The sequence below is a fragment of the Oncorhynchus gorbuscha genome, unplaced genomic scaffold, assembly GCF_021184085.1.
Source record: "Oncorhynchus gorbuscha isolate QuinsamMale2020 ecotype Even-year unplaced genomic scaffold, OgorEven_v1.0 Un_scaffold_848, whole genome shotgun sequence".
Lineage (NCBI taxonomy): Eukaryota > Metazoa > Chordata > Actinopteri > Salmoniformes > Salmonidae > Oncorhynchus > Oncorhynchus gorbuscha.
The window spans coordinates 137,863-154,242 of record NW_025745838.1 but is presented as its reverse complement, the minus strand read 5'-3'; the positions used below and the strand labels follow the sequence as shown (position 1 = coordinate 154,242).

At 41.2% G+C, this 16,380-nt stretch overlaps 1 protein-coding gene across 2 annotated transcripts; it reads right to left on the bottom strand.

The window, feature by feature from the left end:
* Nucleotides 1–4,201: 4,201 nt before the first annotated feature.
* On the bottom strand, nt 4,202–15,750 carry LOC124020536 (C-type lectin domain family 4 member M-like). Of its 2 annotated transcripts, XM_046335773.1 has the most exons (7): nt 15,208–15,750; nt 8,445–8,546; nt 7,057–8,196; nt 6,711–6,847; nt 6,506–6,615; nt 5,414–5,497; nt 4,202–4,800 (listed from the first exon to the last, which is right to left on the bottom strand). In XM_046335773.1, exons 1-7 carry the CDS (start codon nt 15,353–15,355, stop codon nt 4,707–4,709), a joined length of 1,815 nt encoding a protein of 604 aa, XP_046191729.1. In that variant the 5' UTR covers nt 15,356–15,750; the 3' UTR covers nt 4,202–4,706. The 2 variants fall into 2 exon arrangements, with proteins under 2 accessions (XP_046191729.1, XP_046191730.1); XM_046335774.1 differs by lacking the exon at nt 5,414–5,497 and having other exon boundaries at nt 4,202–4,688.
* Nucleotides 15,751–16,380: the final 630 nt, after the last annotated feature.

Genomic DNA, 16,380 nt, shown 5'->3' with positions numbered 1-16,380 from the left:
GTTGGGGGAAGTCGGTGCTCCGTCCGTCCCCATAGTGGTGGGGGGGGTCTGTGCTACACCAGAGAGGATGCAGACCAGGACACAGTGTGAACTCTACCGATTTCTATGGCCTTGCGAGGACTCGTGGCAGGTGTGCCTTCTATACAACTGTATGGCAAGGTATTTATACGGGCAGGTTCAAAGGCGCCTCGTTTCAAACCGGGTCCTTCACCGAGACAGAGCTCAGTAGTTGAGCAGATCCAACAACAGCCAGTGGTTGACAAGTGAAAATAAAACTTTTTTCTCTTCGAAAAGATTCACTAAAACCTTTGTTTGTTTTGTGTAGTTCACATCTGTTGCTAGTGGCTGTGAAATGGTAAAGCAGCAGTCAAAAAAGACACGGAGTCTCTATTGATCTGATCTGTTTGGTACTTGTAGTGTTTATGGACACGCATATGAGGTATATTACATTCATATTTGCAGACTTAACGTGTCAGAGATTATATTAAATTATACAGTAGAGAGAACAGTCCTAGACTCCATGTTAGATCTACTATTATACAGTAGAGAACAGTCCTTCTAGACTCCATGTTAGATCTACTATTATACAGTAGAGAGAACAGTCCTAGACTCCATGTTAGATCTACTATTATACAGCAGAGAGAACAGTGCTTCTCGACTCCATGTTAGATCTACTATTATACAGTAGAGAGAACAGTCCTAGACTCCATGTTAGATCTACTATTATACAGTAGAGAGAACAGTCCTAGACTCCATGTTAGATCTACTATTATACAGTAGAGAGAACAGTCCTTCTAGACTCCATGTTAGATCAACTATTATACAGTAGAGAGAACAGTCCTAGACTCCATGTTAGATCTACTATTATACAGTAGAGAACAGTGCTTCTAGACTCCATGTTAGATCAACTATTATACAGTAGAGAGAACAGTCCTTCTAGACTCCATGTTAGATCAACTGTTATACAGTAGAGAGAACAGTCCTAGACTCCATGTTAGATCAACTGTTATACAGTAGAGAGAACAGTCCTAGACTCCATGTTAGATCAACTATTATACAGTAGAGAGAACAGTCCTTCTAGACTCCATGTTAGATCAACTATTATACAGTAGAGAGAACAGTGCTTCTAGACTCCATGTTAGATCTACTATTATACAGTAGAGAACAGTGCTTCTCGACTCCATGTTAGATCTACTATTATACAGTAGAGAACAGTCCTTCTCGACTCCATGTTAGATCTACTATTATACAGTAGAGAACAGTGCTTCTCGACTCCATGTTAGATCTACTATTATACAGTAGAGAGAACAGTGCTTCTCGACTCCATGTTAGATCTACTATTATACAGTAGAGAGAACAGTGCTTCTCGACTCCATGTTAGATCTACTATTATACAGTAGAGAACAGACCTTCTAGACTCCATGTTAGATCAACTATTATACAGTAGAGAACAGTGCTTCTCGACTCCATGTTAGATCTACTATTATACAGTAGAGAGAACAGTCCTTCTAGACTCCATGTTAGATCAACTATTATACAGTAGAGAACAGTGCTTCTCGACTCCATGTTAGATCAACTGTTATACAGTAGAGAACAGACCTTCTAGACTCCATGTTAGATCAACTATTATACAGTAGAGAACAGTCCTTCTAGACTCCATGTTAGATCAACTATTATACAGTAGAGAACAGTGCTTCTCGACTCCATGTTAGATCAACTATTATACAGTAGAGAGAACAGTGCTTCTCGACTCCATGTTAGATCTACTATTATACAGTAGAGAACAGTCCTTCTAGACTCCATGTTAGATCTACTATTATACAGTAGAGAACAGTCCTTCTCGACTCCATGTTAGATCAACTGTTATACAGTAGAGAACAGTCCTTCTAGACTCCATGTTAGATCTACTATTATACAGTAGAGAGAACAGTCCTTCTAGACTCCATGTTAGATCAACTATTATACAGTAGAGAGAACAGTGCTTCTCGACTCCATGTTAGATCTACTATTATACAGTAGAGAACAGTCCTTCTAGACTCCATGTTAGATCAACTATTATACAGTAGAGAGAACAGTGCTTCTCGACTCCATGTTAGATCTACTATTATACAGTAGAGAACAGTCCTAGACTCCATGTTAGATCAACTGTTATACAGTAGAGAACAGTGCTTCTCGACTCCATGTTAGATCTACTATTATACAGTAGAGAACAGTCCTTCTAGACTCCATGTTAGATCAACTATTATACAGTAGAGAACAGTGCTTCTAGACTCCATGTTAGATCAACTATTATACAGTAGAGAACAGTCCTTCTAGACTCCATGTTAGATCAACTATTATACAGTAGAGAAACAGTCCTTCTAGACTCCATGTTAGATCAACTATTATACAGTAGAGAGAACAGTCCTTCTCGACTCCATGTTAGATCAACTGTTATACAGTAGAGAGAACAGTGCTTCTCGACTCCATGTTAGATCAACTGTTATACAGTAGAGAGAACATGTTAGTTAGATCAACTGTTATACAGTAGAGAAACAGTGCTTCTCGACTCCATGTTAGATCTACTATTATACAGTAGAGAACAGTCCTTCTAGACTCCATGTTAGATCAACTATTATACAGTAGAGAACAGTCCTTCTAGACTCCATGTTAGATCTACTATTATACAGTAGAGAGAACAGTGCTTCTCGACTCCATGTTAGATCTACTATTATACAGTAGAGAACAGTCCTTCTAGACTCCATGTTAGATCAACTATTATACAGTAGAGAACAGTGCTTCTCGACTCCATGTTAGATCAACTATTATACAGTAGAGAACAGTCCTTCTCGTCTCCATGTTAGATCAACTATTATATAGTAGAGAACAGTCCTTCTAGACTCCATGTTAGATCAACTATTATATAGTAGAGAACAGTCCTTCTAGACTCCATGTTAGATCAACTATTATACAGTAGACATATCAGTTCGTTGTATTGTTATTGTATATATTTTGTTTTATTTTCATTATCTTGGTTATATCATGTGTTTGACAAGGTAAACTGAATAAGCAGGAAGTAGTTTGTTATTGGATAGAAGCTAAAGGAGCAACCAAACTGCATCAACCATGTAACATACTGTATCTACCATGTAACATACTGTATTGTAACATACTGTATCTACCATGTAACATACTGTATCTACCATGTAACATACTGTATCTACCATGTAACATACTGTATCTACCATGTAACATACTGTATTGTAACATACTGTATCTACCATGTAACATACTGTATTGTAACATACTGTATCTACCATGTAAAATACTGTATTGTAACATACTGTATCTACCATGTAAAATACTGTATCTACCATGTAACATACTGTATCTACCATGTAACATACTGTATCTATCATGAAACATACTGTATCTACCATGTAACATACTGTATTGTAACATACTGTATCTACCATGTAACATACTGTATTGTAACATACTGTATCTACCATGTAACATACTGTATCTACCATGTAACATAGTGTATTGTAACATACTGTATCTACCATGTAACATACTGTATCTACCATGTAACATACTGTATCTACCATGTAACATACTGTATCTACCATGTAACATACTGTATCTACCATGTAACATACTGTATTGTAACATACTGTATCTACCATGTAACATACTGTATCTACCATGTAACATACTGTATCTACCATGTAACATACTGTATTGTAACATACTGTATCTACCATGTAACATACTGTATTGTAACATACTGTATCTACCATGTAACATACTGTATCTACCATGTAACATACTGTATCTACCATGTAACATACTGTATTGTAACATACTGTATCTACCATGTAACATACTGTATCTACCATGTAACATACTGTATTGTAACATACTGTATCTATCATGAAACATACTGTATCTACCATGTAACATACTGTATTGTAACATACTGTATCTACCATGTAACATACTGTATTGTAACATACTGTATCTACCATGTAACATACTGTATTGTAACATACTGTATCTACCATGTAACATACTGTATCTACCATGTAACATACTGTATTGTAACATACTGTATCTACCATGTAACATACTGTATCTACCATGTAACATACTGTATCTACCATGTAACATACTGTATCTACCATGTAACATACTGTATCTACCATGTAACATACTGTATTGTACCATACTGTATCTACCATGTAACATACTGTATTGTACCATACTGTATCTACCATGTAACATACTGTATCTACCATGTCAGATACTGTATCTACCATGTAACATATTTGCCCCTTTCATCATATTTTTGCTCTGTGCCCTCGGCATGACGCCTGGATGTGACAAAGACCTTGTATGACAAACGGCCAGTACAATGGGATTTGGAGACGGTGCTTGGTGACGACAGTAGACAGTAGATCTTCCTGTCTCAGTTTCTTGTGAAAAGTGCTGAGGGGAGAGTTTTGTCACGGGGGGAGGGGTCTGTGCTCCGTCCGAGAGGATACAGGCCAGGACACGGTGTGATTTGTTGGCTGGCCCCTTGTCTTCCACTGGGGACGTGCCCCTAGGTTAGAAGCCCCTTCTTCCCCCCCCCAGGGGAATCAGTTGAGCGGGTCCCAGATGCGGTAGCAACAAAGAACCGCGTCCCCCACCGTCCACCTCTGTTACTAGAGACAAACTGTTGGTTACACATCCTGATGGGAGTTTTGTGCTTTAGAAAACATTGGTGCCAGCGAGTTGTCCTCTCTTTGCCCCGAAGAGAGACGACCAAGGAGAATCCTAGTTAGCAGTACAGAGACGACCAAGGAGAATCCTAGTTAGCAGTAGAGACGACCAGGGAGAATCTTATTTAGCAGTACAGAGAGACAACCAAGGAGAATCTTATTGAGCAGTACAGAGAGACTACCAAGGAGAATCTTATTTAGCAGTACAGAGAGACAACCAAGGAGAATCTTATTGAGCAGTACAGAGAGACGACCAAGGAGAATCCTAGTTAGCAGTACAGAGACGACCAAGGATAATCCTAGTTAGCAGTTCAGAGAGACGACCAAGGAGAATCCTAGTTAGCAGTACAGAGACGACCAAGGATAATCCTAGTTAGCAGTACAGAGAGACAACCAAGGATAATCCTAGTTAGCAGTACAGAGACGACCAAGGAGAATCCTAGTTAGCAGTACAGAGAGACAACCAAGGAGAATCCTAGTTAGCAGTTCAGAGAGACGACCAAGGAGAATCCTAGTTAGCAGTTCAGAGAGACGACCAAGGAGAATCCTAGTTAGCAGTACAGAGAGACGACCAAGGAGAATCCTAGTTAGCAGTTCAGACAGAGAACCCAGAAGAATCCAATTTCTCACAGATCCATCTGTATTTATAGTAACAGTCATAGTCCCACCATTCTCCTGTGTCTGATGACCAGGAGTAGAAATACACACAGTTCTCAGCTCTTCCACCATTAGGCTCTTTACTGTTCCAATACCTGTAGAAGAAACAACACAGAATCAGACTGTCCACTGTTCCAATACCTGTAGAAGAAACAACACATAGAATCAGGCTGTCCACTGTTCCAATACCTGTAGAAGAAACAACACAGAATCAGGCTGTCCACTGTTCCAATACCTGTAGAAGAAACAACACAGAATCAGGCTGTCCACTGTTCCAATACCTGTAGAAGAAACAACACAGAATCAGACTGTCCACTGTTCCAATACCTGTAGAAGAAACAACATATAGAATCAGGCTGTCCACTGTTCCAATACCTGTAGGAGAATCAGGCTGTCCACTGTTCCAATACCTGTAGAAGAAACAACACAGAATCAGGCTGTCCACTGTTCCAATACCTGTAGGAGAATCAGGCTGTCCACTGTTCCAATACCTGTAGAAGAAACAACACAGAATCAGGCTGTCCACTGTTCCAATACCTGTAGGAGAATCAGGCTGTCCACTGTTCCAATACCTGTAGAAGAAACAACACAGAATCAGGCTGTCCACTGTTCCAATACCTGTAGGGGAATCAGGCTGTCCACTGTTCCAATACCTGTAGGAGAATCAGGCTGTCCACTGTTAGAATACCTGTAGAAGATACAACACAGAATCAGGCTGTTAGAATACCTGTAGAAGAAACAACACAGAATCAGGCTGTTAGAATACCTGTAGAAGAAACAACACAGAATCAGGCTGTTAGAATACCTGTAGAAGAAACAACACAGAATCAGGCTGTCCACTGTTCCAATACCTGTAGGAGAAACAACACATAGAATCAGGCTGTCCACTGTTCCAATACCTGTAGGAGAATCAGGCTGTCCACTGTTAGAATACCTGTAGAAGAAACAACACAGAATCAGGCTGTTAGAATACCTGTAGAAGAAACAACACAGAATCAGGCTGTCCACTGTTCCAATACCTGTAGGAGAATCAGGCTGTCCACTCTGAACCTACTCCTCCAGACAGCGATGTCATAGTGACACAGAATTCATTAATGTCTTACTTTGTGGTCAGTGGTGTGTCGTCCACCCATTTCCAGGTCCCCTCAGAAACAGAGTCAGTCAGACCAATCCAGACGTAGTTCTTTACCCCGCATAACCAATTGACAAATGTCTGTAGTTGTGGGAGAGAGACAACATTGTTAAAACATAGTCATTACTGCTCGTTATCTCTCTCGCTCTTTTTTTCTCTCTACCTCACACACATACCTGATCGTCTTCGCTCTTGATGACCACCAGGTGTGCTCCTCTATTTCTGCAGTCCTGTCTGCTCTCCTCCCAGGATTTTGTCTCAGTAGAGACGTAGTAACAACTGCTACCAAGCTTCTTCCATCCTTCCGGACACACTATAAGTTGTACATTTCCTGCTTAAGTCACTTTAATACAACAATGAATTAAGTATCAATCAGACAGTCAAGAAAGACGGGACACTAACTAATGGACGGTATGGAAGTCCGCTTTTTTCTCACATATTTCCTTTAATGTAAGTTGAATTGCCTGTTTGTAAGGGTCATGTGAACTGATAACAGAACAGTCATTAGCCAATTTCACTCACCTTTCTGAACTAAAGATTGTTTCAGACATTCTGTCTCTTTTTGTAGCTGGTCTCTTTCTTCAGTGTTGTTACTGGTCTGTATCTTGTCTCTCTCTTTGGTCAGGGTGTTGTAGTTGGTCTGTAGCTGGTCTCTCTCTTTGGTCAGGGTGTTGCAGCTGGTCTCTAGCTGGTCTCTCTGTTTGGTCAGGGTGTTATAATTGGTCTGCAGCTGGTCTCTTTCTGCAGTAAGGGTGTTGTTACTGGTCTGTAGCTGGTCTCTCTCTTTGGTCAGGGTGTTGTAGTTGGTCTGTAGCTGGTCTCTCTCTTTGGTCAGGGTGTTGGAACTTGTCTGTAGCTGGTCTCTCTCTTCAGTCAGGGTGTTGTAGCTGGTCTGTATCTGGTCTCTCTCTTTGGTCAGGGTGTTGTAGTTGGTCTGTAGCTGGTCTCTCTCTTTGGTCAGGGTGTTGTATCTGGTCTGTAGCTGGTCTCTCTCTTTGGTCAGGGTGTTGTAGCTGGTCTGTATCTGGTCTTTCTCTTTGATCAGGGTGTTGGAACTGGTCTGTAGCTGGTCTCTCTCTTTGGTCAGGCTATTGTAACTGGTCTGTAGCTGGTCTCTCTCTTTGGTCAGGGTGTTGGAACTGGTCTGTAGCTGGTCTTTCTCTTTGGTCAGGGTGTTGGAACTTGTCTGTAGCTGGTCTCTCTCTTCAGTCAGGGTGTTGTAGCTGGTCTGTAGCTGGTCTCTCTCTTTGGTCAGAGTGTTGTAGCTGGTCTGTAGCTGGTCTCTCTCTTTGGTCAGGGTGTTGTAGCTGGTCTGTAGCTGGTCTCTCTCTTTGGTCAGCATGTTGTTGCTAGTCTGTAGCTGGTCTCTCTCTTTGGCCAGGGTGTTGTAGCTGGTCTGTAGCTGGTCTCTCACTTTGGTCGGGGTGTTGTTGCTGGTCTGTATCTGGTCTCTCTCTTTGGTCAGGGTGTTGAAACTGGTCTGTAGCTGGTCTCTCTCTTTGGTCAGGGTGTCGGAACTGGTCTGTAGCTGGTCTCTCTCTTTGGTCAGGGTGTTGAAACTGGTCTGTATCTGGTCTCTCTCTTTGGTCAGGGTGTTGTAACTGGTCTGTAGCTGGTCTCTCTCTTTGGTCAGGGTGTCAGAACTGGTCAATTGGCTTCTCTCTGTGAAATAATACAATCAACAACCAAGATAAAAGTGGAAAAGTTAATGAGACATGACCCAGACTGATGTCAATTTCAATTCCAGTCCATTCAGGAAGTACACTGGAATAATTTTCAATTAGAAACGTGTGGAATTGGAATTTGGTGTGTTTTCTGAATTAAATTGAATGGTATTGAAATGTAATTGAACCGTGGTCATTACACCACTGATGATGAAGAATGTTTGAGTGAGAACATATCAAACTCACGGTAGAGTAACAGGCCTATGATCCAAGCCAGTAGGAGAACACACAGCAGCCCCAGACACACTGCAGCAGTTGGGAAATGTCTCTTCCACCTCCAAAGATACACTGAAGTACATATTATTATCATTAGAACTTGATCAATGTATACACACGTGTTTTTCTTTCCAGTTGCTCTTTGAATCACTGAGGGAAATACACAAGGAACATGGAAAAGAACACCAGAACTGAGTTCCAGAACCTCACATGTTCTACTGCTTGACTTCCAGAACCTCTAACAGAATTATTTGCTTAAACATGCATGAGTTGAGGCACCCAAAATGACTGCCGGAAGCTATTTCAATTACAATCCAATTCCATTGGTTAATTACTTCATAAAACAACAGGTGTATGCTAATAGTGAAACGCTGACCTATGGGTCATTTTCCAACAATGCAGAGAGAAATAAATAGAAATACTGACAAGGATTAAATAACGAATAGCATTAACATGGGCCAATACATTGTTGATGTGCAGGGGTGCAAGGTAACCCAAAAATGAATTTTCCACATTTTGTGTTAGTCTGAATGAAATAAAAAATTATTGTCACTCTCCTGGAAATATGTTTTTAGAAATGTTTACAAATTAATAAAAAATGAAAAGCTGGAGTTTTGTGAGTCAATAATTATTCAACCTCTTATTGGTCTAAATACATTCAGGAGTAAACATTTGTAAACATTTGTTTAACAAGTCACATAATAAGTTGCATGGACTTGCATGGATTTTTTTTAATGACTACCTCATCTCTGTACCCCAACACATACAATTATCTGTAAGGTCCCTCAGTCAGACAGTGGATTTCAAACACAGATTCAACCACAAAGACCAGGGTGGTTTTCCAATGCCTCGCAAAGAAGGACACCTACTGATAAGTTATTTAAAAAATACAGATGTTGAATATCCCTTTGAGCATGGTGAAGTTATTGCACTTTGAATGGTGTATCAATATACCCAGTCACTAAAAAGATACAGGTGTCCATAACTCAGTTGCCGGAGAGGAAGGAAACTGCTCAGGGATTTCACCATACGGCCAATGGTGACTTTAAAACAGTTATGCAGTTTAATGGTTGTGATAGGTGTCACGCCCTGGTCGAAGTATAGTATACTAACCTACATGACAGAGTTTAATGGTTGAAAGGAGAAAACTGAGGATGGATCAACATTGTAGTTACTCCTCAACACTACTTGACAATGTGGAAATAAGGAAGCTGTCCAACATAGAAAATACTGGCAAAAATGTGGCAAAGAAATTAAAATGTTGTCCTGAACACAGTGTTGTATTGGATTTTCCCAAAACATAACACATTTGAGTCTCCATAGTTTCAGGATTAAATAAAAAAACAGACTGGAATTAACTAGGAAAAATCCTAGAGGAAAACCTGGTGCTTGACACCAGGCACTGGGAGAACATTTGACCTTTCAGTTGGACAATAACCTAAAACACAAGGCTACACTTGTAGGGACCCGATGCCGGAGATGAGAAGCAGGTACGGGGAGTCAAAATTGAATAAGGAACAGACATGAAATAAGACAGGCACAGAGTCAGCACACGGGCAGAACAACGACATTCGACAGTCACTGCAGCAGTGGGGGAATACGCGGGACGGGGAAAGGCAGGAGTGTGTAATGCTGGGGAGCCTGGCTCGCGGGACGGGGAAAGGCAGGAGTGCGTAATGCTGGGGAGCCTGGCTCGCGGGACGGGGAAAGGCAGGAGTGCGTAATGCTGGCTCGCGGTACGGGGAAAGGCGTTTGCAGAGTTACAAGTTGTTTTTTAAATTTAAAAGTCAGTTACTACAATAGATGGCGAGTAAATTTGCTCCACAGTAAATTTTCATATTGCAAATGCACATCAAGTGAAGACCCAAGGGTCATATTTTGAAAATGTGAAAAAAATAACATCACCCCCTTAAAACCTTTTACAACTAGGGGGCGATATTTTAATTTTTTGGATAAAAAACGTTCCTGTTGTAAACAAGATATTTTGTCACGAAAAGATGCTCGACTATGCATATAATTGACAGCTTTGGATAGAAAACCCAGATAAAAATCCAATCAGGAAGTGCTACATTTTTTGAATCCGCCTCATGCCAATGACTCCTTATATGGCTGTGAATGAGCTACGAATGAGCTTACGTTTTCCACGCATTCCCCAAGCTGTCTACAGCATTGTGACATCTTTTTAGGCATTTCCATTGGAGAATGGCTGTAAGGGACCATATTTGGCGAGTGGTCACATGGTGTCTCCCGGAGAAAATCTCGCGTAAAATACCGAGGTAGCCATTTTTCCAATCACTTCTTATGAGAAACCAATTGCCTTGACGGATATATTATTGAATATATATGTTAAAAACACCTTGAGGATGGATCCTAAACAACGTTTTCCGTGTTTCTGTCGATATTATGGAGCAAATGCTGAAAAAGGTTTGTCGTTATAGTTTAAGTATTTTTCGGTCGATTTCTCAGCCAAAACTGATGACCAAACAGGAGCTATTTCGCCTACAAAAATAATATTTTTGGAAAAAAATGAACATTTGATATCTAACTGGGAGTCTCCTGAGTGAAAGCATCTGAAGTTATTCAATGGTAAATTATTTAATTTGGTTGCTTTTCTTATTTTCGTGAAAATGTTGCCTGCTGCCAGCACAGCCTAGCATAGCATTATGCCATGATAAACTTACACAAATGCTTGTCTAGCGTTGGCTGTAACGCATATTTTGAAAATCTGAGATGACAGTGTTGTTAACAAAAGGCTAAGCTTGTGTTTGAATATATTTATTTCATTTAATTTGCGATTTTTCATGAATAGGAAAAGTTGCGTTATGCTAATGCATTTGAGGCTACGCTCCCGGATACGGGTTTGCTAGTCGCAAGAAGTGCTTCTGGTAACCCGTTCCAATCACCAGGCGCACGGATGTCTATTTGCAATATGTTTCAATGGGCATTTACCATCACCAATTTGACATGCTCAAAAATAATGCAGAAATGCGAAATTGACTGGACCGATGAACTCGGGATGGCCTGGCAGTGATAGTGGTTCCTCTCCATAGCTAGTTGTGCTGATTTCATCCTGTCCATTTGGTGATGGTCTATCACTGTTTAAACATATTGTAAATGGACAAAAGTCAACCAGAAAGTCACCATCCATCAAACAATTAGATATCATTCTGACATCAAACTGATACAAACTGACACCAAACCCACTTTTTGGGTTGTCATCATCTGACACTAATTAGCATAACGCAATGGACATAAATCTTCCTAGAAAATATTCCTATTCATAAAAATCACAAGTGAAATATATTGGAACACAGCTTAGCATTTTGTTAATCACCCTGTCATCTCAGATTTTCAAAATATGATTTACAACCAAAGCTAGACAAGCACTTGTGTAAGTTTATCGATAGCCTAGCATAGCATTATGCCTTGCTAGCAGCAGGCAACCTTGTCACGAAAATCAGAAAAGTAATCATATTAAATCGTTTACCTTTGATGAACTTCGGATGTTTTCACTCATGAGACTCCCAGGTAGATAGCCAAAGTTCATTTTTTTCCAAAATATTATCTTTGTAGGCGAAATAGCTACGTTTGTTCTTCACGTTTGGCTGAGAAATCGAGCAGAAATTGCGGTCACGACAACGCCGAAAAATATTCAAAATTAGCTCCATAATATCGACAGAAACATGGCAAACGTTGTTTATAATCAATCCTCAAGGTGTTTTTCAAATATCTATTCGGTTAATATATATACAATTGGTTTCTCAGTAGAAGCGATTGGAATAATGGCTACCTCTGTATTTCACGCAATAATCTCTCTGGGAGCATCATGTGACCACTTGAAGCCGCCTACGGGTATTCTTCAACATAAATGCGTAGAAAGTGTAATCTGGGTGATAGGGCATAGCTCAATAGGGATGCAGGGCTTTCAAAAGATGAGTCACTTCCGGATTGGATTTTTCTCAGGCTTTCGCCTGTAACATCAGTTCTGTTATACTCACAGACAATATTTTTACAGTTTTGGAAACTTTAGAGTGTTTTCAATCCTAAACTGTCAATTATATGCATATTCTAGCATCTTGTCCTGACAAAATATCCCGTTTAATATGGGAACGTTATTTCTCCAAAAATGAAAATACTGCCCCCTAGTACCAACAGGTTAAGCCCCGCACGGTGTCACTCCATCCTGCTGTGTGTGTGAGAGCTTTTCTTTGACATCTGTTGGAAGAAATGACTGATTTACATTTAATAAGGGTTAATCACACATATGAAGTTTTGAAAAGATTTTAACTATTCAAAACAGCCTCTATGACCCCATTTTAAAGCACTTCCGGTTGACACAGGAAGCTGAAAGTGAACACATATCCTCCTTGGAGTAAGCTCTTACAGAATATTGAGTTTTAAGTTTTTATGTTAATTAAGGACTGACTTATTTACAGAGGGTTGAATGAGTGTGTGTTATTTCAGAAAATGACAGAAATCACTTAGAGCTCCGAAACCCGTCTAAACACAACTGGATCTGTAACTTTTTTTTCTGTAACTTTTTAAAAAACATTTCTTTGACCATCACCAATTGTACAATGTACGATTTCTCGTAAATGATGATAGATAAATGGCTGGTTGTTTTTTTCCTGACACCATAAGTTCATGTACTTTGACATGAAGTGGTCATTTTAGTGCTCTATTTTTGCTCTATTTTCGGTTTTTGACCTTTAATCCCAGAAAAATGGACCTTAACTCAAAAAGCGTTTAGGCCTCAATGCCATCTTGTTTCTGGGCTAACAGTCCATTAGTCCAAACCTATGCTCACCAAGTTACGTCTTCGAAGTCTTTTCCTTTTAGGAGAAATGGCCTTGTCGTAATTGGTGATGTTTTATACATTTGCAATAAGATTCCATTCGTCATCTGGTGGAATTTACCGGGACAGCGGAAAAATGACCAAAATTTTAACATTTTATGAAACGACAACCGAATGTCCGAGAGACTTCGTTCGATGACTTCCCGGAAAATCTTGCCCAGCTGCACGGCCCGCCGCCGTCGGCGAATTTTAGAAACATTCACCCATGTCTCTAGTAAGGGGCCGTACTTTTGCAATATGGAGATTCTCATCAATCATACAGAAAATGCCGAAAAGTGCCCTTCTGTGTGTAATCTTCTGACCCACTGGAGTTGTGATACAGTGAATTGTTGGAAAATGTCAACAATGTAAATGTAAACAAGAATTACTTGTGTCAAAACTATAGTTTGTTAACAAGAAACCTGTTAAGTGGTTGAAAACCTAGCTTTAAATGACTCCTAGGTGTATGTAAAGTTCTGACTTCAACTGTATGATGTCTCTGAAATATGAACACAGACATACTGGACATCAACTCATATTATGGTGGTGATTTGACAAAATTACAATCATGGTCTTGAATTGGACTCGCCTTTTTCTGGTCTTAGTCTTGACTCGGTCCCCCCTCAGTCTTGACTTGGTTTAGCCCCCCCCGGTCTCAGTCTTGACTTGGTCTCAGTCTTGACTCCCCTCCAGCCCGGTCTCAGGGTCTCAGCTTGACCCCTCCAGCCCGGTCTCAGTCTTGACTTGGTTTAGCCCTCTCCAGCCTGGTCTCAGTCTTGACTCGCCCGGTCTCAGTCTTGACTCGGTCTAGCCACCTCCAGCCCGGTCTCAGTCTTGACTCGGTTTAGCCCTCTCCAGCCTGGTCTCAGTCTTGACTCGGTTTAGCCACCTCCAGCCCGGTCTCAGTCTTGACTCGGTTTATCCCCCTCCAGCCCGGTCTCAGTCTTGACTCGGTTTAGCCACCTCCAGCCCGGTCTCAGTCTTGACTCGGTTTAGCCACCTCCAGCCCGGTCTCAGTCTTGACTCGGTTTAGCCCCCTCCAGCCCGGTCTCAGTCTTGACTTGGTTTAGCCCCCCAGCCCGGTCTCAGTCTTGACTTGGTTTAGCCCCAGTCTTGACTCCAGCCCGGTCTCAGTCTTGACTTGGTTTAGCCCCCTCCAGCCCGGTCTCAGTCTTGACTTGGTTTAGCCCCCTCCAGCCCGGTCTCAGTCTTGACTCGGTTTAGCCCTCTCCAGCCCGGTCTCAGTCTTGACTCGGTTTATCCCCCTCCAGCCCGGTCTCAGTCTTGACTCGGTCTAGCCACCTCCAGCCCGGTCTCAGTCTTGACTTGGTTTAGCCCCCTCCAGCCCGGTCTCTGTCTTGACTTGGTTTAGCCCCCTCCAGCCCGGTCTCAGTCTTGACTTGGTTTAGCCCCCTCCAGCCCGGTCTCAGTCTTGACTTGGTTTAGCCCCCTCCAGCCCGGTCTCAGTCTTGACTCGGTTTAGCCCTCTCCAGCCCGGTCTCAGTCTTGACTCGGTTTAGCCCTCTCCAGCCCGGTCTCAGTCTTGACTCGGTTTATCCCCCTCCAGCCCGGTCTCAGTCTTGACTCGGTTTATCCCCCTCCAGCCCGGTCTCAGTCTTGACTCGGTTTATCCCCCTCCAGCCCGGTCTCAGTCTCGAACACAACACTGATGAACAGGAGAGTAGACAAGAGCAGCTGTGTGTGTGTGTGTGTGTGTGTGTGTGTGTGTGTGTGTGTGTGTGTGTGTGTGTGTGTGTGTGTGTGTGTGTGTGTGTGTGTGTGCGTGCGTGCGTGCGTGCGTGCGTGCGTGCGTGCGTGCGTGCGTGCGTGCGTGCGTGCGTGCGTGTCGGGGTGTAAGTGTGTGTCAGTGTCTAGCATTACACAAGGATAAACTGTTACCTGAATGTTGTTCACCAGCTCCATCCTTCTTGCGGGGCATGATGGGTCTTTTGTTGTTGTAAATATGATCATCAATGTCAATGGTCTCTATTTCGTTAGGTTCTTCATCTTCAAATCCATTTGTGTTTTCATAGATTCCCTTATACATCTTTATACGGTTGTGGTCCCCAAAAAAACACCTACTCTTGAAACTTCTACTGTTGTAACTTCTACTGTTGTATCTTCTACTGTTGTATCTTCTACTGTTGTATCTTCTTCTCTCGTAACTTCTTCTCTCGTAACTTCTACTGTTGTAACTTCTACTGTTGTATCTTCTTCTCTCGTAACTTCTACTGTTGTATCTTCTACTGTTGTAACTTCTACTGTTGTATCTTCTTCTCTCGTAACTTCTACTGTTGTATCTTCTACTGTTGTATCTTCTACTGTTGTAACTTCTACTGTTGTATCTTCTACTGTTGTATCTTCTACTGTTGTATCTTCTACTGTTGTAACTTCTACTGTTGTAAAGTCTGCTGTTATCTCAGTTGTAGGTTTGTGTCTGTTCGCTGCACAGCTGGAGTCTCTGTGTGACTCAGTCTAATGTCAGAGACAGTTTTAACTGTCAACCTCATTAAAGGGGAAACTGTCTAACCAATAGTACGACACTAACCATCACCATGTGACCACAGACTTATTTTCTGAGAACCATGTTTGTTTCTCACAGTGAAGATTAGTTTGTATATTTAGTTTATATTCATTTAGTTTACCACAGTGTAGATTAGTTTGTAAACTCCACATCTATATTTAACAAGAGAGACCACATCTATATTTAACAAGAGAGATCACATCTATATTTAACAAGAGAGACCACATCTATATTTAACAAGAGAGACCACATCTATATTTAACAAGAGAGACCACATCTATATTTAACAAGAGGGACCACATCTATATTTAACAAGAGAGACCACATCTATATTTAACAAGAGAGACCACATCTATATTTAACAAGAGAGACCACATCTATATTTAACAAGAGGGACCACATCTATATTTAACAAGAGGCACCACATCTATATTTAACAAGAGAGACCACATCTATATTTAACAAGAGAGACCACATCTATATTTAACAAGAGAGACCACATCTATATTTAACAAGAGAGACCACATCTATATTTAACAAGAGAGACC

Bases quoted from the DNA above. Each gene is read 5' to 3' on its own strand.
- LOC124020536 (XM_046335773.1), bottom strand. From the start codon at position 15,355: ATGTATAAGGGAATCTATGAAAACACAAATGGATTTGAAGATGAAGAA. The intron at 6,848-7,056 runs GTGAGTGAAATT...TACAACTTATAG, and splicing joins ACAATCTTTAGTTCAGAAAG to TGTGTCCGGAAGGATGGAAG. The intron at 4,801-5,413 runs GTGGGACTATGA...ACTGCTAACTAG, and splicing joins TCATCAGACACAGGAGAATG to GATTCTCCTTGGTCGTCTCT.